The sequence below is a fragment of the Vipera ursinii genome (genome assembly GCF_947247035.1).
Source record: "Vipera ursinii genome assembly, chromosome: 5".
Taxonomy (NCBI): Eukaryota; Metazoa; Chordata; class Lepidosauria; order Squamata; family Viperidae; genus Vipera; species Vipera ursinii.
Window position 1 is genome coordinate 68,295,968 of NC_139518.1, and position 23,007 is coordinate 68,318,974.

Here is a 23,007-nt window from a genome sequence, read left to right on the forward strand (position 1 = left end):
TAAATAAATAAATAAATAAATATTTGCAGCGCGCTCATCTCCTAAGACCACTTTAAAATAGGGAAAAGGTACTGAATCAACAAGTATTTTATGCAACTTACTGTATAACACCAGTAGTTGGGAAGCCAGACAAATTTGAAAGGGGAGTCGACAAAAGAAAACTAAACAAATACTCGTAGTGAAACAATGAAATATCAAATTGCCAAGTCTCCATTGAAATGAATACATCTTTTTATTTTGGCGTTATTCCAACAAGATCACGTGGGATTTCACATAGAGTACAGTTTTCAGCAAAGCGCCATCTCACATGGAACACAATAATTTTTAAACTTTTCTGGACTGTCTCTAGTATTTCCTTCCTTGTTGATATATTATTAGCTCTCAAATCTACTTGCTGTTGTATGGAAGTAAACAGTGTGATCTTTTCCACTGGACGGAAACATCTTTCTGTAAGGATAAGAGTGAATGTGGAATAGGATTTCCTGGGGAAACTGATACTCCCTATAACTAGACGTTTGCTTTGAACTCTTAGCAATAATTATTTTTTTCCTTAACAAACACGCAAATAAGAGATGTCCAACTGAACGTTCTTTATCCTTTAGTGCTATCCTCTCTACTGCAGTAATAATATATTGAGAAGAGTGGAACTAGACCACTCTCTTAGAAAACAATGGAAGGTAGTATTATTTTGCTATCGTCTTCCTGCATTTAAAAATGTGAAATCAAGCCATGAATTTTGGATCTGAATGCTCACCTTTTTACAGCTGAATCACCATGGCATGGATGTTACATGCAAGGTGATAAAAGCTCATTGTTGATTCTTTAATAGTGTGTCAGATTGATCTCTCTTTGTAAAATAGATGTATCATATAAACAGGTATGACGGCCCATGTAAGAGAAGTGGTATTTTTAGCACAGCCCACATGCACATTTGCTTCTTTGTAACTTGAAACAGCCTTGGTTCTTTAGGCCTATAACAAGATTTTTGAGCTAATTGGGAGGACTCGATATTTTTCCATAAGTGGTACTTACGGATGAAAATGTTAGTTTGCCTGTTAATGTGTTTGTTAGTGGAACAGTATGTATTTATCGTTCTGTTGGCCCTTGCTGTTCTACTGAACCATAGAAATACACTTTACAAACAATGACTGTAATTATCTTACTTGATCTCGTTTGCGTTCATTCCATCATACAGGTATTTGCTTTTAATTCTCCTTTGATAGAAGAAGAGAACAGTTCAGTGGGGACTTTTATCTTGCTATATACTGCACAACAATGTTATTTTCTTAGAATAAGGGTAGTTCTCTTAAGTCTGGACTGGATCCGTTCTTAGTAGTGTATAATTATGGCTGGCTCAAGGGTTCTGGGAGTTGAAGTCCACAAGTCATAAAAGGACCATTCCCCACCCTTAATCTATAGGATTACTTTAAATTAATTGGTTGGCTCCATTGGCTATAACTCTGGAAGTTATTGTCAAAATTCTTGGATAAGTATACTCCTAAACAACCTGGAATTCCCCAGTTTTATATAGATTTCTACATTTAAATTTGAATATTAAAATGAATAAGACATATTTGTAGCATATTCAAATTTGGGTTGAGGGAAAAGGGAAATACAGGTAGTCCTCAATTTACAACAGATCGTTTAGTGACCATTCAAAGTTCCAATAGCACTGAAAAAAGTGACTTATGACCATTTTTTATACTTACAATCATTGCAGCATCCCCATGTTCACGTAATCAAAATTTAGACACTTGGCAACTGAATTTATTTATGACTGTTGCTGTGTCCCAAGGTCATGGGACAAACAAAGTTAATGGGGTCATTGGGGCAAGCAAAGGTCATGGGACAAGCAAAGTTAATGGGGAAGCCAGATTCACTTCACAACTGTGTTACTAACTCAACAACTGCAGTGATTCACTTAACAACTGTAGCAAGAAAGTCATAAAATTTAGGCCAGATTCACTTAACAACTGTTTCACTTAGCCACAGAAATTTTGGGCTCAAATGTGGTCATATGTCAAGGATTGCATTCTTGCTTTCCCATACTAATTGGTCTTTCCATTTCCCCTGCTATCTAAATGATAATATGGGGTATTATATATTGGAATAGGAAACCTCAAACTGTTTGACACTGAGAAAGGTCTGGGAGTCAGATGATCAGTGGAAGGTTTGAAAATAGGACTTGGAGGATACCAGCCATCATGGCCATAGGCTGACCACCCTTACTGTAGATCAGCGGCTCCCAACCTTTTCTATAGCCCACACCCCTAGAACGCTTCTGATATATTCTCGCACCCCTTACAAAGGTTTGAAATAACAGCAACGAATTATCCATATTCGCTATAATTTTGAAAACCCAAATTTTCATACCCCCTAGAATATCATCTTGCACCCCCAGGGGGTGTGAGCACCCCTGGTTGGGAACCCCTAATGTAGATGATGCCCTGTTGAATTGGATAAGCATAATTCCTTATTTGAGGAGAGTATCTGGGCTATTAGCAAGAGTTAATGCACACTAAGCTGCTTCTTACTCAAGATTTCCCAGCCTCTTCAAACCCTGGGTGTGATAGGGACTCTAGCTTATATAGGAGCAAAATATAGTTGGGAAAGAGGGTCCCCAAAATAGCAATAAAATAAGTTGTCTGATTTGCTTGGTGCTGTACTCAAAGCAACCATGAATCTTTTTCTCTCTCTTTTTGGCAGAAGCAGCCTCAGCACAGCAGCAAATGCAATTCCATGTAAGGTGCTTTTGGGAAACGCAGATGGAGGGAGATAAGAGCCAGAGCTGCCTTTACAGGCATGCTGATGTTTCTTAAAAGCTTCAAGAATAGCCCCCACAGTGTTCACAAGGCAATATAAGTTTGCACCAAGAGAAGGCAATAGAAAGAGAGTTCTGATTCTCTAAAAGTCAGGAGAAGTGATCTTCCATAAGTACTTGTTTAATTTTGACGACTTTTTAAATATTAACTTTGAGCCTGATGTTCCAGGTATATGGTTGTAGATTCTGGGAGGCATAATTCCAGCTGGAAGTCACCAATGTTGCAAAACCAATAAATGTGGAGGGCGCAAGGAAAAGTCACAGACAACTAAATTGAACAATATGTCTATGGAAATTCTCAATCATCCAGGTCACGATTGTCCCAAGGGTGCTTTTTCCAAAAGGCTACTGGGATTTCTTGATTTTTTTCCTTTGAAAACTTCTCCCCACCAGTCAGTTAGAACTAAAGAAACTTCTTGGAGGAGGAGAGAAATGTTTTCAAAGGGAAAAAAAACAACCAAGGAAGTTTAGTTGCCTTTTGGAAGAAGCACCTTTGAGACAAACTGAACGATAATTTCAGGCTACAAGCCTGTTATCCCCTTGTTTTACTTACTTGGAAGTGATTTTTGCCTCTTTCCTTTAAATAAATATGTGTTTGGCTTGAGACTTAAAATGGCTTGAATTCAAGTGTTCTGGGGTTTTTAAAAAATGGTTTGCAGATTGAGAAGCACACCTGCTTCGCTAACTTATTGAACTAGAAAATGACCTTTTAAAAATGCATAATAAACTGGACTTGGTTTAGCCTCAGCCCCAGATGGTAGATTTACATTCACTCTGCTACTTTGAGGAAAGTATTTGTTTACTTGAATTTGCTATGACCACGCTCTCCAGTACACCCCTGGGCAGATTATAAATAACTCTGAACTCTGTATATATATTCTAGGCAGCTTCATAAATGTTTTTATTTTAAAAAAGGAGTTCAGTCTCCCATGTCTTTCAGAGAAAATCTTGCGTCAGTTTTGCTAATAAATTCTTAGGTACTGTATATCCTTAAGATTATTAGAGGTGTGGCCTTCTCCTCTACTTAATCTTCCACTTAACTTTTCTGTGCCTTAGGTGTGGAACTGCTTTTCTTTTTCCAGTTTTGAACTTAGTTCTTTGCTGTCTTTTTCCATTTTCTTCCGTGCAGTTGATGGAAGGCCTTCAGGTTTACACTCTTCCATTTAGTGTTCTGTTAAAAAAAAAGTAAGCTCTACTATTTTTCTCCTCCTACCTAGTCTGATTTCTCCTCATTCTGCCGTCACTCTCATCCTTTTAGCGGTAAGTAGTTTATGCAAGATCAAAGATCTTGTGTTTAATCCCAGGGGCAGGGATTTTGATATTCTTTAGTGGTTTCCAGCACAAGAACATCTCTCTTACAGATGGAGTAATGCTTTTTCGGTACAGTACAGATGCCTGCTGATTTCTTCTGTTATCTGCTGAGTTAGCTACGACTTGGAAAAGAGAATGAAAGTGCATACACATACTGTACACTAGCCCTATTGATTCCTTCAAGAATCTATTCCTTTACTCCCGTTTTCCTCTTTAATAAGGTGCATGCCACTTGTATTAAGCCTTGGTAGTTCATCTGGCTAGTCCTCTTTCTGAGATACTTTATTCTATTATTTTATTTCCTAGCTTTTTCACCTTCTTTTTTTATTAAAGAGTTTTACAAAAACAAAATTTTACAATATATCCCCAAGTCCCTCCCACCCCAAACCCCCCCACTTCCCCCCCACTTCCCAGAGCTAAATACAGGATTATAGTTACAATAATCATATTCTAAATAAAAATTATGCATAATATACAATTAACCAAATTCATAATGTGCTTTAACTCCCCTTTAACATAACTACATACAAAGTACCAATAACAATATCCCACTAAAATCTGCTCATAAGCTAAATGGAACTTTTTAGTCCCATATTTGTTCTGAATATAATTTATCCATCTCCTCCAAACTGAAATATATCTTTCCTGTGAATGATCTTTCAAATAAGCAGAAATCTTAGACATTTCTGCAAGATTCGAAACTTTAAACACCCATTCTTCTATAGTAGGCAAACTATCCTTCTTCCAATATTGTCCCACCAGTAACCGTGCTGCTGTTATCATGTTCAACATCAAGTTAGTTGAACATGTTAGTAACTTAACTTTTTCACCTTCTCTTGTCCCCATGTAGTAGTCAGTCTTCTTCACTGGACTATTTTTTTTTTAATCCCATTTATATCCCGCCCTTCTCCAAAGACTCAGGGGCGGCTTACAATCTAAAGCACAATGTGCTTAGCAATAGCCTTCATTCTATGTATATGCCTGCTTATTAGGGCTTTCGCCCCCCCCCCCCAGCGGCTCTCCCCCACCCCTCATACTGAAAAAATATTTTGATATTTATTTTTATAATGTCTTTTGTACAGATTTTACTCTACTGTGCTAGTAGGAAAGCATCAGAAGCTTTCTTTTTAAAAATGTATTCTGTCAGCCTGTCTGTGTTGAAGAATAAAAGCATTGTGTTTTATACAAATGCATAAAATAGGCCTCTAAATAAACTTACTTTTGGCTCTTCTCTTGTCTTTTTTCTAACAAGTTGTTTTATGGATCTTGATTTAATCTAACGTCAGCCAGTGAATCTCCCTTGTTGTGTTGGCGGTTTTTATCATGCACTCTAAAGGTGGTGTGTGTTTTTGTACTAGAATAAAATTTTATAGTATCAGCCCAAAATTTCAGCACATCCAGATGGTATCTCTGTTATTCAAGGAACAATATATATTTTGAGATGTCTTTTTCTGGTATGAATTTTATAAGCATCCTTTGTCCCCCACCCTCTCCTTGTTTTTCTTTTTTAAACAAACTATCATTTCACATTTTAAGGTTTTGATGAAAGACAGCAGATACAGATACTACACATGTGTGCATGCACACACATACACCATACAGAGAGAAAGAGAGAGACCATATATATTCTTATATCTGTGACCATGTTTGGATAAGCCAATCCTTGAATTTTTATCCTGTGTTTGTGTGTGTGTGTGTGTACACACACACACACACACACACACACACACACACACACACACTGAACTGAGGGATCCTTGGGCCCCTCTGAGCTTGCTTCCTTTCTTGCAGATGTTTCATTACCCAAACGAGGTAATATCATTAGTGCTAGTGTGATGATTTAAAGCCTATCAGTGCTAGCACTGATGATGTTACCTAGTTTGGGTAATGCATGGAAACAAGCAAGTTCAGAGAGCACCAAGGACCTCTCATACATACATTATGTTACTTTTTAATATGATGGTCAGATTTTTCTTTTGTTTTAAACTATTTCTGAATTGTGTTACTTTTGTAAGCTTGCAAAGCATTGCCATTTTCCACTGCAAATTAATGGCTCGAGTAATTGGTATTTTTTCATTTGGCTGATGTTCTTGGCTTGATACCTTCTCTGCCAATAAAATTCAGGCAGGAATGCAGGTGGCATTCATGGAAGAAAATACAATAATTTAAAAATTGCACTCAGGATTATATTGCTTTAATTATATATTCAGAACTTCATTTCACCTGAATATAATACTGATCATTTGGTTTACCTTGTTCAAAATTTGAACCTTGCAGGGCAGGCATAGAGCTACTTTTTAAAAATCCTCATGGATGCCTCATCCTGCTGTTTACATAGGTCCCATTTTGATCATTCCTATTTTATAGGCAGGAACCTGAAAGAACAAATGGAACTTGTTGGCTTACAGGAGAGCTCTAGTCAATTAATTGCATTAAATTAAATGTACAAGTCTCTTTATAAGGATTCTGAGCAGTATACAGTGAATAGCAGTAATAAAAATCAGATAAAAATCAGGGTCACTAAACATCTGGAAGAACAGCCATTCTAGCAAAAAAAAAATGAAAGTCCCAACACTTGTTGAATCCAAGGCTAGGAGAGATAGCCAAGTTTTCAAGGCTCTTTTAAACACGGTCAAGCCAGGTAAATCTCAGGAGAGCTGGTGTTCAGGTGCTACAACAAGAAGTTAGAAAAGGGAGGCAGGGAGATATTGCAGTTAAAACTGTCTGTTTAGATGCCTGCAGTGCCAACTGGATGCTCATAGTGGAGTTCATTGAAAAATAATTTCAACTATCAGCTGTTTCACCTAATTAGGGCTATTGGTTCTTTTCTCCAAATCAGTTTCATTCATTCTGTTACTCCTGCAAACATGTTTCTGTTTACAAGTAACATTCTTTATGAAGCAATTAAAAATAATTCTGAAGGCTTGATGTGTGTAGTTTTTCTCACTTACAGTCTTTATTTGGTAGCTGATATTCTTAAATCTTTAAAAGTACGGTAGTTTGAATGTTAGGGAAACAGCAACTCATTTGGTTTTCATGTGCTTGTAACTGTACTGCTGTAGGTCTGTGAGCCATGTGGCTAAGGGAGATTTCCATTTTTTTAGCATGTAAAATGAATAAAGACCACACAAAACTGTTCATAAGTAACTCGACTTTGGGAGCCAACATTCCAGGAAAAGGTCAAAATATAATGCCTAATTAAAGGGAGCTGTGATGAACTGTGCACGGGGCTTGTAATTTTAAGAGATTCCACATGCTTTCAGAATGTTTAAAAAAAAGACTAGAAGAAGCAGTAAGAACCAACAAAGAGGAAGTCCATTTTAAATTATGTGCGGTGTTGTGTAAGATAGACGAGTTGAGCGAAGGAATTACTCTTCTTACTGACTGAACATGCAGGTTAAGCGTTCAGCTCAAGCTGCCCTAAAATCCTTTTTTTCACTTCTGCAGATGTTTTCCTGCAAAAGCAGCTAGTGTCATTTATCATCCATGTTCTAGGCCAGGGATAGGCAACCTTGGCTCTTTTATGACTCAGGGATTTCAACTCCTGGCTCAGGAATTCTGGGAGTTGAAGTCCACGAGTCATAAAAGAGCCAAGGTTGCCTACTAGGCCAATATTTTTGTTCACATATTATTGTGATAAAGCCTGAAGCAGGACAGACAAGATATTTTGAATTTTGAGAGTATATTACAGCATTCTCACAAAATGACTGACATGATAGGTAGAAACAGGGCTGGCACCTCCATGTGGCAGAAAGCAAACTATACTTTAAGAACCAGTCACTCACCATTTTATTTTCGATGAATGCCTTTGCAGTCTATATGAGACTCACTGAAATAGTTGAAAATATACTTTATATTTGAGGCTGATGCTGTGCTTTGCAGTATTCTAGTTTTCCATTTTTCTAAAGTAAAAGAACATTACAAAAATAAAATTAATCAATGCAGGGAGCTTGGCAGGATCCTAGAAAGATGCCAGTGGGCATATTGTTGCATCTGGTACAATGCTGGGAATACAAAAATTAGGAATTCCTTGAGAGAAATATAATATAAAAAAGGTTTTCTGAAATAAAATTGTGCAACAGCAAACCTAAGAAGTAGTTGTTTATGGATAGGATTTACTTATTGCACTAAGTCATAGTAAGGCTGCTTGTTTTTGGTTTGGCACATATGGCGCGTAAACTATTTTTTTTATTTATATCCATTAACGTGTGATTTATCCAACACACTACAGTTAAACATACCACGAATTAGCCTGATGTGGGAATCTGATCCCTCAGTTCATGTTACTGTTCCATGGTTTTTTTAAACATTTTATTTTTTTATTCAAAAAGTTAAAATACAAACTTCAAAAAAGAGAAAAATATTTTATAAAAACAGAAGAAAAATAAACAAGACATGTGCATTAAAAAAGGCACACACACACACACACACACAAAATATACAATATACATATATTATCCCCCCAGCTGAATACTGATGAATATATTGCAACAATAATTTCACACCCCTTGCAAAGCAGACACAATTTTTTAAAATTTCTAATTGTATTTGCAAGTTATTGACCTGTTATCTATCTACCATACTAAAAATAAAATGGTTAACTAGAACAACAAAAAAAGCAAAATTAAAATTTCAAAACCCTCTGTTAACAATTTATTATTGTATTCAACTCGTAGAAAGTTTACCACGGCTTCTTATCTACATGTTACTGTCTCATGTTAACCTGTTTATTTGGGATGTCATACTTTAACCATACTTTTATTAATATCATGTCTGAATTAATTTGAGGATAACCACATCTTCTGCATCCTTTTAGTCCTCCTTGAACTTTGCTTTTAATATATGATCAGTGGCATATTTTCCACATCTTCATCTCTAGTTTTAGAACAGATCAAAGCTGTATACAAGTGAGACATGAAATGGAAATTGATTTTTCCTGCTGAAATCCTATATCGTGTCCAGGGCTTTTTTTCTCATAGAATGCTCAGAACGGAGTTCCGGCACCTTTTTTGGATGGAACCTTGTAGGATAGGCAAGGTGGTTTGTATGACATGTGTGAGTTCCGGCACCTTTTTCTTTTACAAAAAAAAGCACTGATCGTGTCTATCCTAAAAATACAGAAATTGTATATGGCTAAAGAAATAAAATAAATTATATCTGCTGTGGCAAGTGGCAGTCTGATTTTCATGTCTTGCTTGATGACAGATGTTTGAGTTGATCAAAGTTTATTAATGGACATTCAGCCAGATTCAGACAACTAACTAACAAATGTCAGTGAACAAATAACAGTGAAATTCCAGCTTGGTTTTCCAGGAACAGAACCTCAGCTTTCTAGGTATTTGCTGGCATTTTCCCACTATTATCTCTGCCAGCTTTATTCCTTTCCAGAGATGAAGTGAGAAGCAGCTTGGATTATCAGAAATCTTTTTTACTTATAAGAAACATATGTCCTATTCATTTGATTATTTTCTTAAATTAAAACTCCTTGTTGCCACCAAAATCATTGAGTTGGCTGGCATCAAAGATCTCAATCAATAAATCTTACAAATAAATCCAGTGAGGGTATATTCAAACCTTTTTGTTCAATTCTCCTCAGTTTTCTAAAATCTTGCATTTGGTACCGGTGTATGTTCAGAGCAGCATTTCCCCAGTGTTGGCTGGAGAATTCTAGTAATTGAAATTCACACATCTTAAAATTTGTGGAGGTTGAGAAACATTGCTCTAAAGCCGATAGGTTAAAATAATGGTAAAATTAAATATTCAAATATTTTAAGACATTCACACATGATATTGCAATATGTTAAAATCATAACCTCTCGGCATTAGCCAAGAGACAAAGATTTAGATCAAATGATTTGATGTGAATTTATTCCCTTCAGTTATCTCTGTTACACTCTGTCATAGCTTTTTAGCTAGGACAATTCACAATTTGAGGACTTTGTTTTACCTAATTTTATATTTTAAATTGTGTTGTTACTTTCTATAGTTGTACTAGTATTTCCGTCCTGTGCCAATGACTGCAATTAAATTTTGATTGAGAGAAATGAGGATGTTTTGAATTTCTCTCTTAAGTATAGTGTTGGATGCATGATGACCAAAACACTGATTAAGCCATCCTGCCCAAAAATAGAGTGCCTTGGAAACTATTTCTCAACGTCCATCACAATTTGTAATTGGGTTCATATCTGTTATTTGTAGGTAGCTCCTGTTTTACTCGTCTCGTCCTTTGCATTTTGTTAGTATACGCACATATTTATTTAATAGAAGACGACAAGGTGTAGTTTTGAGAGCCAGTTTAGTAAAGCATCAGGCTAGAAACTGGGAGACTGTGAATTCTAATTCTGCCTTAGACACAAAGCCAGCTGGGTGACTTTTGGGCCAGTCACTCTCCTTCAGCCCTAGGGAGAAGGCAATGGCAAACCAATTTCAAAAGAATTTGCAGTCACCTGACTGGAAGGACCTACAAAATATTTGACCCTTCCATTTGGAAGGGCAAGTCCATAAGGAAAAACGCCTGAACATCCAAAATGTAGTCACATCTGACCCAACATCAAAACATCAAAACAGAGTCGTAAGTCCCCCATGGGATATCCATTGTAACTTTGAAGGGTCACTAAATGATCGGTTTTAAGTTGAGGACTACCAGTAACAGTGTTGCTCTCCTTGTTCTCTGGGAATTTTTCTGAACCACCAACAGAAAGTTTGGAGATAAGATATGAAGCTGAAGGCTTGGTAAAAAAGAAAGATTTTGGAACCTTCCTTCTTCGTTGCTTGCTGTTCCCCCTGAAAGGAACTCAAAAACCCAGTTCCTCAATTTTATTGACTTCAGAGAAGTCTGATATATTGTCAGGATATGTAATATGATTTAAACATTTCAAACAATAACTGGCATATATATTTCTAGGTGCTGAGAAACGTGTAGTTCAGATGCACGTTCTTTGAAATTTTCCAGAACAAAGAAATCAGCAATAATAATCATAATTGTAAACAATAATAAAGAGTTAGCAAGCTGTTTGGTACATGGAATGAGTTCCTCCATACCCCTTGCCTTTCAAATGTAATACTGGAACTGTTTGACATCTATACAACAGGCCTCATAAAATATTTTATAGAGCATTTTTCTTTTACATTACACTGTTGACTGACTGCTTTTTCCACAGATTCCTTTTCTGGGTACAATGTTGTTCTTCAGTCTTTCAGTACTGCTGTGAGTGAGTCAGCTCTTCCTCACCCATCAGAGATTTATTGATCTGAATTCCAACCATAAAAAGCTAATGTCCAGTTTATATAGCAAATTGACTCTGGCATATTCATTTTTAATAGACTTTTAGCACTTTAGAACTTGCTATTATCAAAAATGTTCCAGAGTGGTGCAATTATTTTCTCTAATAATGCTTATAATAATAATACTTCAGAATATGTGGGATTTCTTTGGTTTTGGCTTCTTCTTTCATTCCTGTTCATGTCTGTACAACCATCAGAGGTCAATCATCAAGGAGTCCTTTGAAGGAGTCTTTTAAATTTAAATCTACAGGCCTCAAGTCCTGCCTCTCCTTCACACTTCTCCTTTATTAATCATCATTGCACAATTGCTGAGGAGTAAATCAAAATTACCAAACAGTTTTACGCATTTTCCAAATAAATCTTGCACTGCCCACAACATCCTTTCCATGGGCTTGGAAGGATAAGAGAAAAAAGCAAGCACCTAAAGAATGTTGACACACTAATTTTAGAATATGTGAAGAACACTGCACTTAATTATATGTGTTCCCTAGAGGTAATAATCTGGAAAAAGTTAATTACAACTTTGGTTTTAATGTTAATTAATTTTGTGTAACAATCTATATTTAAATATGAAAAACTTTTCACAAATAAATAGGATAGAGGCTCAGTGTCTTCCTTCCTTCCTTCCTTCCTTCCTTCCTTCCTTCCTTCCTTCCTTCCTTCCTTCCTTCCTTCCTTCCTTCCTTCCTTCCTTCCTCTTATATACTTCCAATGTATAAAAACCATGGACTTTATGCCTAAATGAGATTTTGAAACTTGGTCCTGTTAATGAAATTCCAAACGTCTAAAACACACTAGCATGTAGTATGGATAGTCCTCGACTTACATTCATTTAGTGACCATTTGAAGTTATAACATCACTGGAAAAAGTGATGTGTGGCTGTTTTTCACACTTATGATGATTATAGCATCCCCATGGTCACGTGATCCAATTTCGGATGCTTTGCAACTGCTTCATACTTATGACTGTTGCTGTGTTCCAGGGACATGTCATCACCTTTTGTGACTTTCTGACAAACAGAGTCAATGGGGAAGTCAGATTCACTTAACAACTGTGGCAAGAGAGGTTGTAAAATAGAGCAAAAAGAAAAGGTGCAAAGAAAGAAAAAGAAGAAAGTAAGAAAAGAAATATATAAAGAAATGACTTCTTCTTTATCGATATGCAAACCCATAAATCATTACTTTTTCAGTCCTGGTGTCAGTAGAAAGTCTGTGAAGGGTTATCAGAGCTTTATAGAGACATCCTATTTTAACCTTGGTCAAACAAAACAGCTGTATATTCCTTTTATTTCTGACAATCTTTAATTCATTCAGATGTTATCATAGGGTTTGGTCTCTCTTTCGTTTCTCTTTTTCCATTCTAAAGTTTGTTCGAGGCTCTAGCAAACTTCTTTTGTAAAACCAGCAAAAGTATTATCCAGATTATTCGCTTGGTTTGTCCTTTGTATTGCCACTTTGATTTTCAAAACTTTAACCAACTTTTATATATTCAATAGAAAGTCCTCATGAGGTTGTTTTCATGGCTTGTCATTTGTAGTTCCACTTTTCCTGCCTTCTCTATCTTATAATCCCCATTTTTTTATTATTATTATCCAGTATTTATGGTTGTGCTGTTTCTGCATCAGGTAAAATTTATTTCATGTCAATCCTATATTTTGGACATAGTCTGTCCATGGAAGCAGATATCTATCATTGCTGATATCGTAGTTACTAATTTTTGGGCTCATTCTTTGGAAATCTGAAGTATTTCAAATGGATTGTGTCATTTTGTAAATTCCTATGCTAAACAAAAACCAAAGGCAAGTTTACACTGTTTTCCCTTTTTCTTTTCTGCCTAGAATATTTAGTCCCCTCTAGTGTCCAATTTCAGAAATCAAAGTCTGAAATCTCTGTTATGACTTAAGATAAGACAGAACAATTTGGTTCCCACGCAAATATTGTGTATTTTATTTAATTATTTCTAAAATCTTATAATAAAAGTCTCAATATTTCAAATTTGTCAGGACTTTAATTCATTTATAACTCTTGAGTTAAAATCTTATTTGGCCTCTTGCTGTTGATTTTCAATATTAAACTCTTAATTGTGCTTAATATTTTTTTCTGTTCAAGAAAGAAGGTAAACTCGATCAGGTGGTTTTTCAAACTTGTCATCCCAAAGATCTCTAGTAGCTGTAGGATAATTAAGGCAACAATTTACGAGAGCAATTAGAAAGTGAAGTTAATAAACACAATGTTCTTTTAAAGGCTCTGCTGCGATTGTGGCCACGTTAGATGATGCCTCCATCTCCCTCAAATCTGGAGGAGACCACCGACTACTGAGACCAGTGAAAAGCAGCCATCTGGGTCACATGTGTGTGATTTCCCACCCTCTTCTTGCCAGAATAGGTTCTAAAGTATTGTCTCCTCGGTGGTTCTTTGGTCTTGGCCACAGTTATCTCTGCTCTTTTGGAGATGAACTTCCCCTAAAAGTTTTCCTCTTGCAAGGTGCATTTTTCTTGAGTTTCTTATCGTTCCCTAACCTAGAGAAAGAGAGAGGAGAGAGAGAGAGATAAGAGCATTTTGTGGCAGGGCTTATCGCTCTTTGGAACATTATTTATTTTTAATTCCATTTATATCCCGCCCTTCTCCGAAGACTCAGGGCGGCTTACAAGCTTAGCAGTAGCCTTCATTCTATGTATATGCCTGCTTATTAGGGCTTTCACACACACCCCAAGCGGCATTATTACAAAGTCAGCTTAATTGCCCCCAACAATCTGGGTCCTCATTTTACCTACCTCGGAAGGATGGAAGGCTGAGTCGACCTTGAGCCTGGTGGGATGCGAACCTGCACTAATTATGCCCCTCGAAGTGAGATCTGCCCCCACCCTCTTGGCCTTCTGAAATGGTCTGAAAACCTGATTCTGCCAACTCACTTGGGGGTCCAATGGGACCAGTCCACTTTGTAGGTGATTAGTAGATTAGGAGAAAATCCCGTCTCCACCCCGTTTACATATATGTCCCCTTTTATCTAGTTTTTTTGCTGTTGTTTATTTTTAATGTTTTAATTTTAATAGCGAATGCTTTTAATGTTGCTAATGTTCTCATTGTGCTATATTTTGCTTTTATGATATTGTAAGTCATCCAGAGTTGCTTGAGATGAGGGGGCATATAAATTTAATGAAGAAATAATAAAAACAGTTCATAACTTTTTTCCCTTGGACTCTGACTGGTGCACCGTATTTTTAAACATTTAAAATGTTTATATATTTCTGATTTCAGTTATTTACCCAGCTTTCTTCCCTCTTAACAACCATACTCTAAATATTTACATTTGCCTTGCTATGTTTTATATATAGCATAAAGGTAAACTTAAATTTGATTAACTTTTGTTGTAAATATATGCTGTTAATTTTGCCATTACTCCATATTCTCCAAGTTTAAGTTCTCAGTCTGATATCATAGTAACATGCTAAGGTTATTCTCAAAGCCATGAACATGTAACTTAATAAATTGTGATTTATTTATTTTTTTATGTTTTGAAATGATGTCTAATAAGAATTGCCCAGAATCACTTTGTAGCGGAGATGGGCGGCGTAGAAATGAATGAATGAATGAATGAATGTTTCATTTCAAATTTGATTTCTAAAATTCTTGGAATAGCGTTGAGTATTTCTTTTTAAAGGTAAAGGTAAAGTTTCCCCCACACATGCGTGCTAGTCGTTTCCAACTCTTGGGGCTGGTGCTCATCTCCGTTTCAAAGCTGAAAAGCCAGCGCTTGTCCGAGGACGTCTCCTTGGTCATGTGGCCGGCATGACTAGACGCCAAAGGAGCACGGAACGCTGTTACCTTCCCACCGTAGTGGTCCCTATTTTTCTACTTGCATTTTTATGTGCTTTCGAACTGCTAGGTTGGCAGAAGCTGGGATGAGTAACAGGCGCTCACTCTGTTACGTGGCACTCGGGATTCGACCCGCCAAACTGCCGACCTTCTGATCGACAAGGTCAGCGTCCTAACCCACTGAGCCACCGCGTCCCTTCTTTTTTCTTTTTAGTACTTTTTAAAAAATATGTCGATCTCATGTGGTAAAATGTTTTTTCTGTCTTATGGTATTTCCACCATTTATTTTTTTACTATATGATCCATCTATTCTAGCGATTATTGACCAAGTAGGAATGCCCTACATTCATCCTGCTGGCATTTTCTTCTAGGCAAGTTTTTCCCAACCTTGGCAACTTTAAGATGGGTGGACTTCAATTCTCAGAATTCTGGGACTTGATGTCTACCAATGTTAAAGCTGTCAAGTTTGAGAAGCACTGTTCTAGGCCTTGGGATAAGATGACTGGAACCTTCCACTGGTTGCTTCTTGTGGGTGGAATATGTTTTGGGTTTTCTTTTGGATTTGCCAACCTGTTCCTTTTTTTCTTTTTTCCTACTTTGGTTTTGTTGTATGCTTTTTTATAGTGTTTTTGTTCTGTTCAGTGCATTACAACCTTCAGAGTTGTCTTGAAGCGTGAGTGTGTGTGTGTGTGTGTGTGTGTGTGAGAGAGAGAGAGAGAGAGAGAGAGAAAATTGAGTAAAATAAATCAAAGCAGCCAAGCCTATTATAATTAAGGTAGATGGTTTTAAAATTACACAGCATAGGAGGTAGAAGACGACTAAATAAATCAACTGATTGACAAAGACGATGTGGTTTAAGGAAAAATGTGGATGTGAGATGTTCAAAGTGTTATCTACTTTTTTCAGTATACCATAATCTGCTGTGCTTTTGCCTTGCCCAGATTCCATAAGATTTGACTGATTAATTATTCAATAACTTCAGTTTCTAAGGCCGCTCATTCATCAACAACTCTGGGCATGTTGCAGACAATTAAATGTAGTTGTTGACCTTAAAAAAAAATCTGCACCTTTGCTTTTTGTGCTTAAGACTAAACCGCATATGATTTTGTTAATACATAGTCACTCCCAGATTCTACGATTTTTAGTGTTAAATGCATGGTTGCTTTTACAAACTTCACATTTTTATCTGCGTCTATGTGTGCATGTCCATTGGTCTTTATTTTGAGCCATTAAATACACTCACTTTTATTTATGACTCATTTTTAATATTTATTGATACTCAAATATTTTAATTATGTACTCACTTTAATTATTTATTTTCCAGCCAGAAAACCTGCAGAAGAATTGGCTTCGGGAATTTTATCAGGTACCGATTTATGTTTTCATTATTTAGGGTTTGTACATTCAGTAGTTCATTACATCTTTTCTTCCTCCACCCCTTTCAAAGAACTGAAACCATGAGACATTTCCCCACCTCTTTATTCCCTGCAACAATCCTCCTGCAAGAGACACCAAAGCTGGCTTTCTGTCTCAGTCTCTGGCCAACTAGATGGCTGCAAGAACTCAAAGTCTCTTTCTCTATGACTTTCTAGCAGCTTCTATGGAGATAAAGGTTAGGAAGTTCTATTATAAATGGGAGGAAATCTCTGCAGTCAGAGATGTATCACCTATACGGCAGAAGAATTGGAACTAGAGTTTAGATGGTGTGTTTTGGGAAGTTAAAACTAAGATAAACCGCAAACCACATTTCCTCTTACTCTCTTCTGGGCTATGAATTTACATATGTCATTGTGTCAACCAACAACTGTATAACTTTCTTTTGAGTAAAGATTTCATTTTAAAATAAGGAAGAAAGTTCTTGGTGACACTGTCATGCATTTCTAGAAAATGCAACATATGACACAAATCCCTTTTTGTAATTTTTGGAAAACCACTGTTGTCATGTTTTCTCGATTATTTTAACTGTTTCAGCTGACGTTTTGATTAAAAGTGCTGTTTGTATTTTGCTGTTTGGAGCAGATTGGTAAATTTAAGGTTCATCGAGTAGCTATAACATCTTTTTTAAAATAAATAAATAAATAAATAAATAGTTCAGTTACATTGATCCATTGTGTTTCTCTATAATAAACAGAAAGGGTAATATTGCTTTTCCATATTTGTGCTTGTGGGTTATCAGATCTTGTGTTTTGAAATCACTAAAACCAATCACTGTAATTGTGTTATTAGGTAATTTTATTCATTTGTGATGCCAACCTGTTATTTGTCGATATTCTAGCTTCGATGAAGTTATAGTTGGTTTGTTAATTAGCTTACATTAGGAGGCAGCAACAAGAATCAGACAGTGAAAGCAACAGTACATTTGCAGGTCATGCTAAGCAAAAATTCTGAAGAAATGCGGCATATTGTGAAATGAGTTTTCACCCTCTTGTTTGACTCCTCCCATCAATAGGAGTTTGCTAAATGTGTGGAAACTTTTTCCATGGTTTGGTTAGCCTAAAATAAGAACAATTTGGAACTCTGGCTTGTTTCTCTCTGACAACTTAGTTTGGAATCCTTTCAGTTTCAGAAAAGTTGGCCTTGACTTAGGAGTAGTTATTAAGCAAAGCTTTCAACTGGCACATTTGGGAAAGTTATCCAGACCAGGTCAGTCTAAGTAAGGCCATATGTGCATGTATAAAATGATCATAAATTTTCATGTAAGCTGTCAGCAATAGCTGGGCAAAGCAGATTGACCTGAGTCATGAGTAGATGGGTCATGATAATGAGCTATCTGGAAGGATTTTTATTTATGCTGGCAGGATAGAATCTTAACACACTTCTAGTAGAAACAAAGATTTGCATCTCAAAAAATTAAATCAAGCAGCTTTAACAAACTTAGGTTTCCTTGTCCGATAGTGCTAGATAAAAAAGGATGGCATTTGTTCAGAAGCAAACTGCATGACAATAATCTAAATTTTATATCCAATTAAATAGAAATCATATGCTAAGACTCAAAAGGAAATTAAATGGGGGAAAAATCTTGTGGGACAACAGCTTGAAAAACAATATAGGTATTCCATTTAGTGACCATTCAAAGTTACAACGGCACTGAGAAAAGTGATTTTTCACACTTACGATCGTGGGCAGCATCCCTGTGATCATGTGATCAGAATTTGGATGTTTGGCAACTGGTTCATATTTATGACAGTTACAGCAACCCAAGGTCATGTGGTCAATTTTCGCAATCTTCTGACAAGCAAAGTCAATGGGGAAGCCAGATTCACTTCACAACCATGTTACTGTTGTGATTCAGGGTCAGCCTGTGGGTTCGGCAGTTGGGTCGGATGACTCAGAGGAGGAGGGGGTGTTGAAGAGCTTGCTGATGATAGCCCTCAGCCAGGCCCCTCCCACCTGGTCACGACAGAGACCCAGCTGTGTGAGCCTGACAGCGTGGATGAAGATGACCCACAGCTGGCCCTGTTCAAGGACGCCCGACGCAGGAGGCAGTCAATCAGGAGTAAACAGAGGAAAGCAATGGGGCACCTCGGAAGGAGGCAGAGAGAAGCCACGCCCTAAACTGTATAAAAGGGGAATGTGTGGGAGGGCTGGTTTGCTGAAGGCAACCGCTTGAAAAGCTCCTGTTTCTTGGTTCGTGTCTTGTTTGTTTTTGTAGCAATAAATTTGGCAGGCTTAATTCCAGCCTCTTGCCTTCTTGTAAAAGGGATTGTCCCTGCCTTTTCTGCAGGGCCGGTAGCAGGCCGGTACAGAACAGTTACTAACTTAACAACTGCAGTGATTCACTTAGCAACTGTGGCAAGAAAGATTGTAACATGGGGCAAAACTCATTTAGCAACATAAATTTTGGACTCAGTTGTGGTTGTAATTCAAGGACTACCTGTAATTTGGTAAGATCATCCCGGTGGTGGCAATGACAGGTAACTTATCTTGTACCTCCAGGGATCCATAGGTTAAATTTACCTGGTAATTGTGGCATGGGATCAGAGCGGTAACCTTAACCAATACAGAATCAGAACAACTTCTTCCAACTTGTGTCAGTGCATTCACAGCTTTAAGTAGTCAACAACAGAAAGCTGGTTTAGTCTTTGTCCAAATGTTTGGGTGGAGATTCATTTGCTGAATCCAAGGACAACTAAGTATGGGCCACTTTACACAGGTTGGCTGAAAAACTTACAATATTAAAAACAAACTTATTGTCAGATATGTCAATACCATGTAGTGGTTTAATTCATGCAGCCGTACTCCAATCAATCTCATATTCCTTTTGAAATGAGGTTAATATTATGATAGCATAAACAACAGGAACCAAGCACTTTCCAGTTTTCCTGGCCTTAATGGAGGCCCGGCCTCCTATGACCTGAAAATGGGGTTTGCCAAATTCCAGCTGGCCTCCAGCACCAGTGTACCTTTCTTTTGGCCAATACTGTTGCTGCTGCAGAGGTTTCTGGCTAAAAGTAACGATCAAAGGTATTGATCAAAGATATCGTGGGATAGGATCTGAGAGATATTGAAATGGGCCCCAGCTATCCTTGTTAATGACCCAAAGCTGTCACAAGCTTTGCACATGGGAGTTTTTAGGAAAGTCTTTACCATGAAGACAAATTGCTGCCAGTGATCAACTGAGCAACTCTCAAGCTAACTCTCTGAAGGTATTGTAGTAGCCAATTAGTTTAAAAAAATGGCTCCTGGATCATTTACTGTTAGTAGTTCGTCATATGCTTCTGGCCATATCTGCATAGGTGGAGCAACACCGTAGTAGCTGTTTTGATTACAGCAGGGGTAGGCAACCTCGGCTCTTTTATGACTCATGGACTTAACTCCCAGAATTCCTGAGTCAGCATGGCTGACTCATAAAAGAGCTGAGGTTGCCTACCGCTGGATTAGAGGAAGGAGACAAACATCATTTCAGCTTGAGAGAAAATTTTGAAATTAAGGTTGAAGTTAATTACAATGACCTCTCAGCAAGAGCAGAGAGCAAATACGGAGATAAAATATAGAAATGGAAGAATAAGATAAGGAAAAGATAAAATTGAACTGAATGGAAGACATAATTTTTAAAAAAACCAGTTGCTCTTCATGGTGTCATGGGGTCAAGAGCATTAGACTTAATCACTGTATAAAGAAGAGAATAATGGGGAGGTACTGCAGCTATCCATGTTATGGGGGAAAAAAGCTGGCTGGCAGTTTTCCTTGTGAATGTTATTTCACTTGGAACATATACCATCAGATATAGGATAGGCTTTAGAATAACACAGTGTAGGTGTTGGTGTTATGTGATATTTGTTTTGATTGCTAACATTAAATCCCTAGAGCAAGAAGGAACATTTCCTTTTTTTTCCTGACTGTGTATATGTGGAATGCATTTTTAATTGGGCTTGAGGCTTAGGCATGCTAAAAAGCCATATCACTTATTATTATTAATCCTGCCTTTTTAATGTATAACTCAAAGTGGCGGACATACTTAATATTCCTCCCTCCTGTTTTCCCAACAACAATCCTATGAGATGGGTTGTATTGGGAGAGAGCGAGTGTCCCAAAGTCACTGAGCTGGCTTTCATCCTTAACGGAGACTAGAACTGGTTTCCTGGCTTCTTTCTTAGCCGGCACCAAACTATGGTAGTCTTTCTTAAGCTCCAGAGGGGTTGACTTCCTATTCAGCCTGTGTGTACTTGGGTACAGATAGACACAGCAATACTCATTGTATGGCACAGTTGTGCAGTTTGGGGGGACTTCAGAGCTACAGCTGGAGCTGACTATTTAGTATTTCTCTCCCTCTAGGAATTTCTGTCCTGCTTTCCAGGATGGAATGGGAAAGCATTAGTAGTCCATCCCTCTCAATGAAAATCCACAAGATCCCAAACTAATTGAATTTTTAGATTGGTGCCAAGAGCCAACACTGAATCTGAGCCAGTTGCCAAAAATGATGAAAATTGGCATAGAACCTCTTTTCTTCCCGTCTTTCTTACCAAAATGCCTCATTCCTTATGTGAGCCTTGGTCTGCTCCACTTGAAACTTTTTCTTAGAGGTCAAAGGTCAATTAAGTGAGCAGAAAAGGACTCTTCTTTGCTAAATACAGCTGTTTCCTTTTAATAATAATAATAATAATAATAATAATAATAATAATTATTATTATTATTATTATTATTATTATTATTATTATTATTATTATTATTATTATTATTATTATTATTATTATTATTATTATTCCACCATCTGGAAAACCTCATAACATCAATTTATCTAATCTGAAAACAGCCTCCAATAAAGAGCACTATGAAATCTCTTAAAAATCTTCCTATACCGCAAAGTGCCAAACCCAAGATGAAAGAACCGTTTATAATATGACATTGAATTTCTTTGAGTGTTTTTAAATACATTTTATTACAAGTTTTAAAAACAAAGCCTAAAAATTAATACACGGAGTACGCCCTTAGTGACTGCCTCACTTAGCCATTATTCGCAGGTATAATGGTGATGAAAAAGTACCTTTGCTACTCATCCTTGCATTCATAACTTTCGCAGGCCTGTAAAACAAATGAAAGCTGAAGATCATAAATACGGTTGTGGTTTTACTTAGCAACCACTTTGCTTAATGACCAAGTTATCAAGCCCAATCGTGGTCATTAAACGAGGACTGCCTGTTCAAACTAAAAAGAAAAAAGGAAGAAATAGAACTAAACTACAAAAAGAAAAAAAATAGGTAGGAAAAAAAAATCAGATAATAATGGCTTCCAGTTTTCTTGAGAGCTGCTAAATGTACCGTTGTAGATTACCTGTTTTTCTAAAGTTATTCTCTTCTTGTGGTTCTCATGACTTCTTTCTATAATCTAACCTATCTAATCATCGGCACCATAGATTCATTTTCTTCTATTGTACGCAAGAAGTGCATGTTTCCATTTAGCAGTAAACATAAAAATTGGTCTTTTCTGTAATCAAACAGATCCGTTGAATTTCTTTGAGCCTCTGTACTCTTGATTAGTTTGCTTTTTTGTGTTAAAAAAAATTTGCACATGGGTACTAACTACTTGAATTCTAATGGAAACACCGGAGCCTAAGGTTATTGTTGAATTGAGGGCAGTGTGCAGAAGGGAAGGGCAGAAGAGCTCAGAATTTATCACGCTTGGGACTGCAGCCAAGCTGTGCGTGTGACATCATGGAAACTTGTGGTATCCTGTGTTATAGCAGCAAGAAATGTATACTTTGTTCACACAGTCTTGTTTTCTGAATAGATGTTAGGCTTTTACAGAACTCAATCAGGATATCTTAATTGCTGTCCTTAATTGCCAATTTTAAAGCAATAAACAAGCTTGGCACTTAAAAGATTCAAAAATACAGTTGCATTATACTTCCGTTCCATTCTTTTCTCTGAAGTATTTACAGGGAATTCAGTTAGGTCAGCCAAATATGCTAAGCTGTGGGCATTCAATCCAGGGAGGGCCAATCCATGTACAGGAACTGTTTCCTTCTTCATGCGAACTTGCCTCTTTCGATATGCATGCAGAGAAGGGCTGGGGTGTTGGAGGAGGAAAAAGGCATCCTTTGCCAATTTCTTTCTGAGTAGGTGAGAACAACATTCAAACGCAAACCGGTATGTGCAGCTAGCTAGGTCTGGAGCAGGGGTAGGCAACCATGGCTCTTTTATGACTCGTGGACTTCAACTCCCAGAATTCCTGAGCCAGCTGGCTCAGGAATTCTGGGAGTTGAAGTCCACGAGTCATAAAAGAGCCAAAGTTGCCTACCCCTGGTCTGGAGCAACTACAGTGCCCCACATGCTCAC

At 37.2% G+C, this 23,007-nt stretch overlaps 1 protein-coding gene across 1 annotated transcript in view; it reads left to right on the forward strand.

The window, feature by feature from the left end:
• The window catches only part of INPP5A (inositol polyphosphate-5-phosphatase A), a 327,681-nt gene that overhangs the window by 44,451 nt on the left and 260,223 nt on the right, over window positions 1–23,007 (forward strand). Inside the window, exon 2 of the mRNA XM_083363640.1 lies at window positions 16,557–16,598. Coding sequence (XP_083219766.1) covers window positions 16,557–16,598 — 42 coding nt within the window. The remainder of the gene's footprint in view (window positions 1–16,556; window positions 16,599–23,007) is intronic.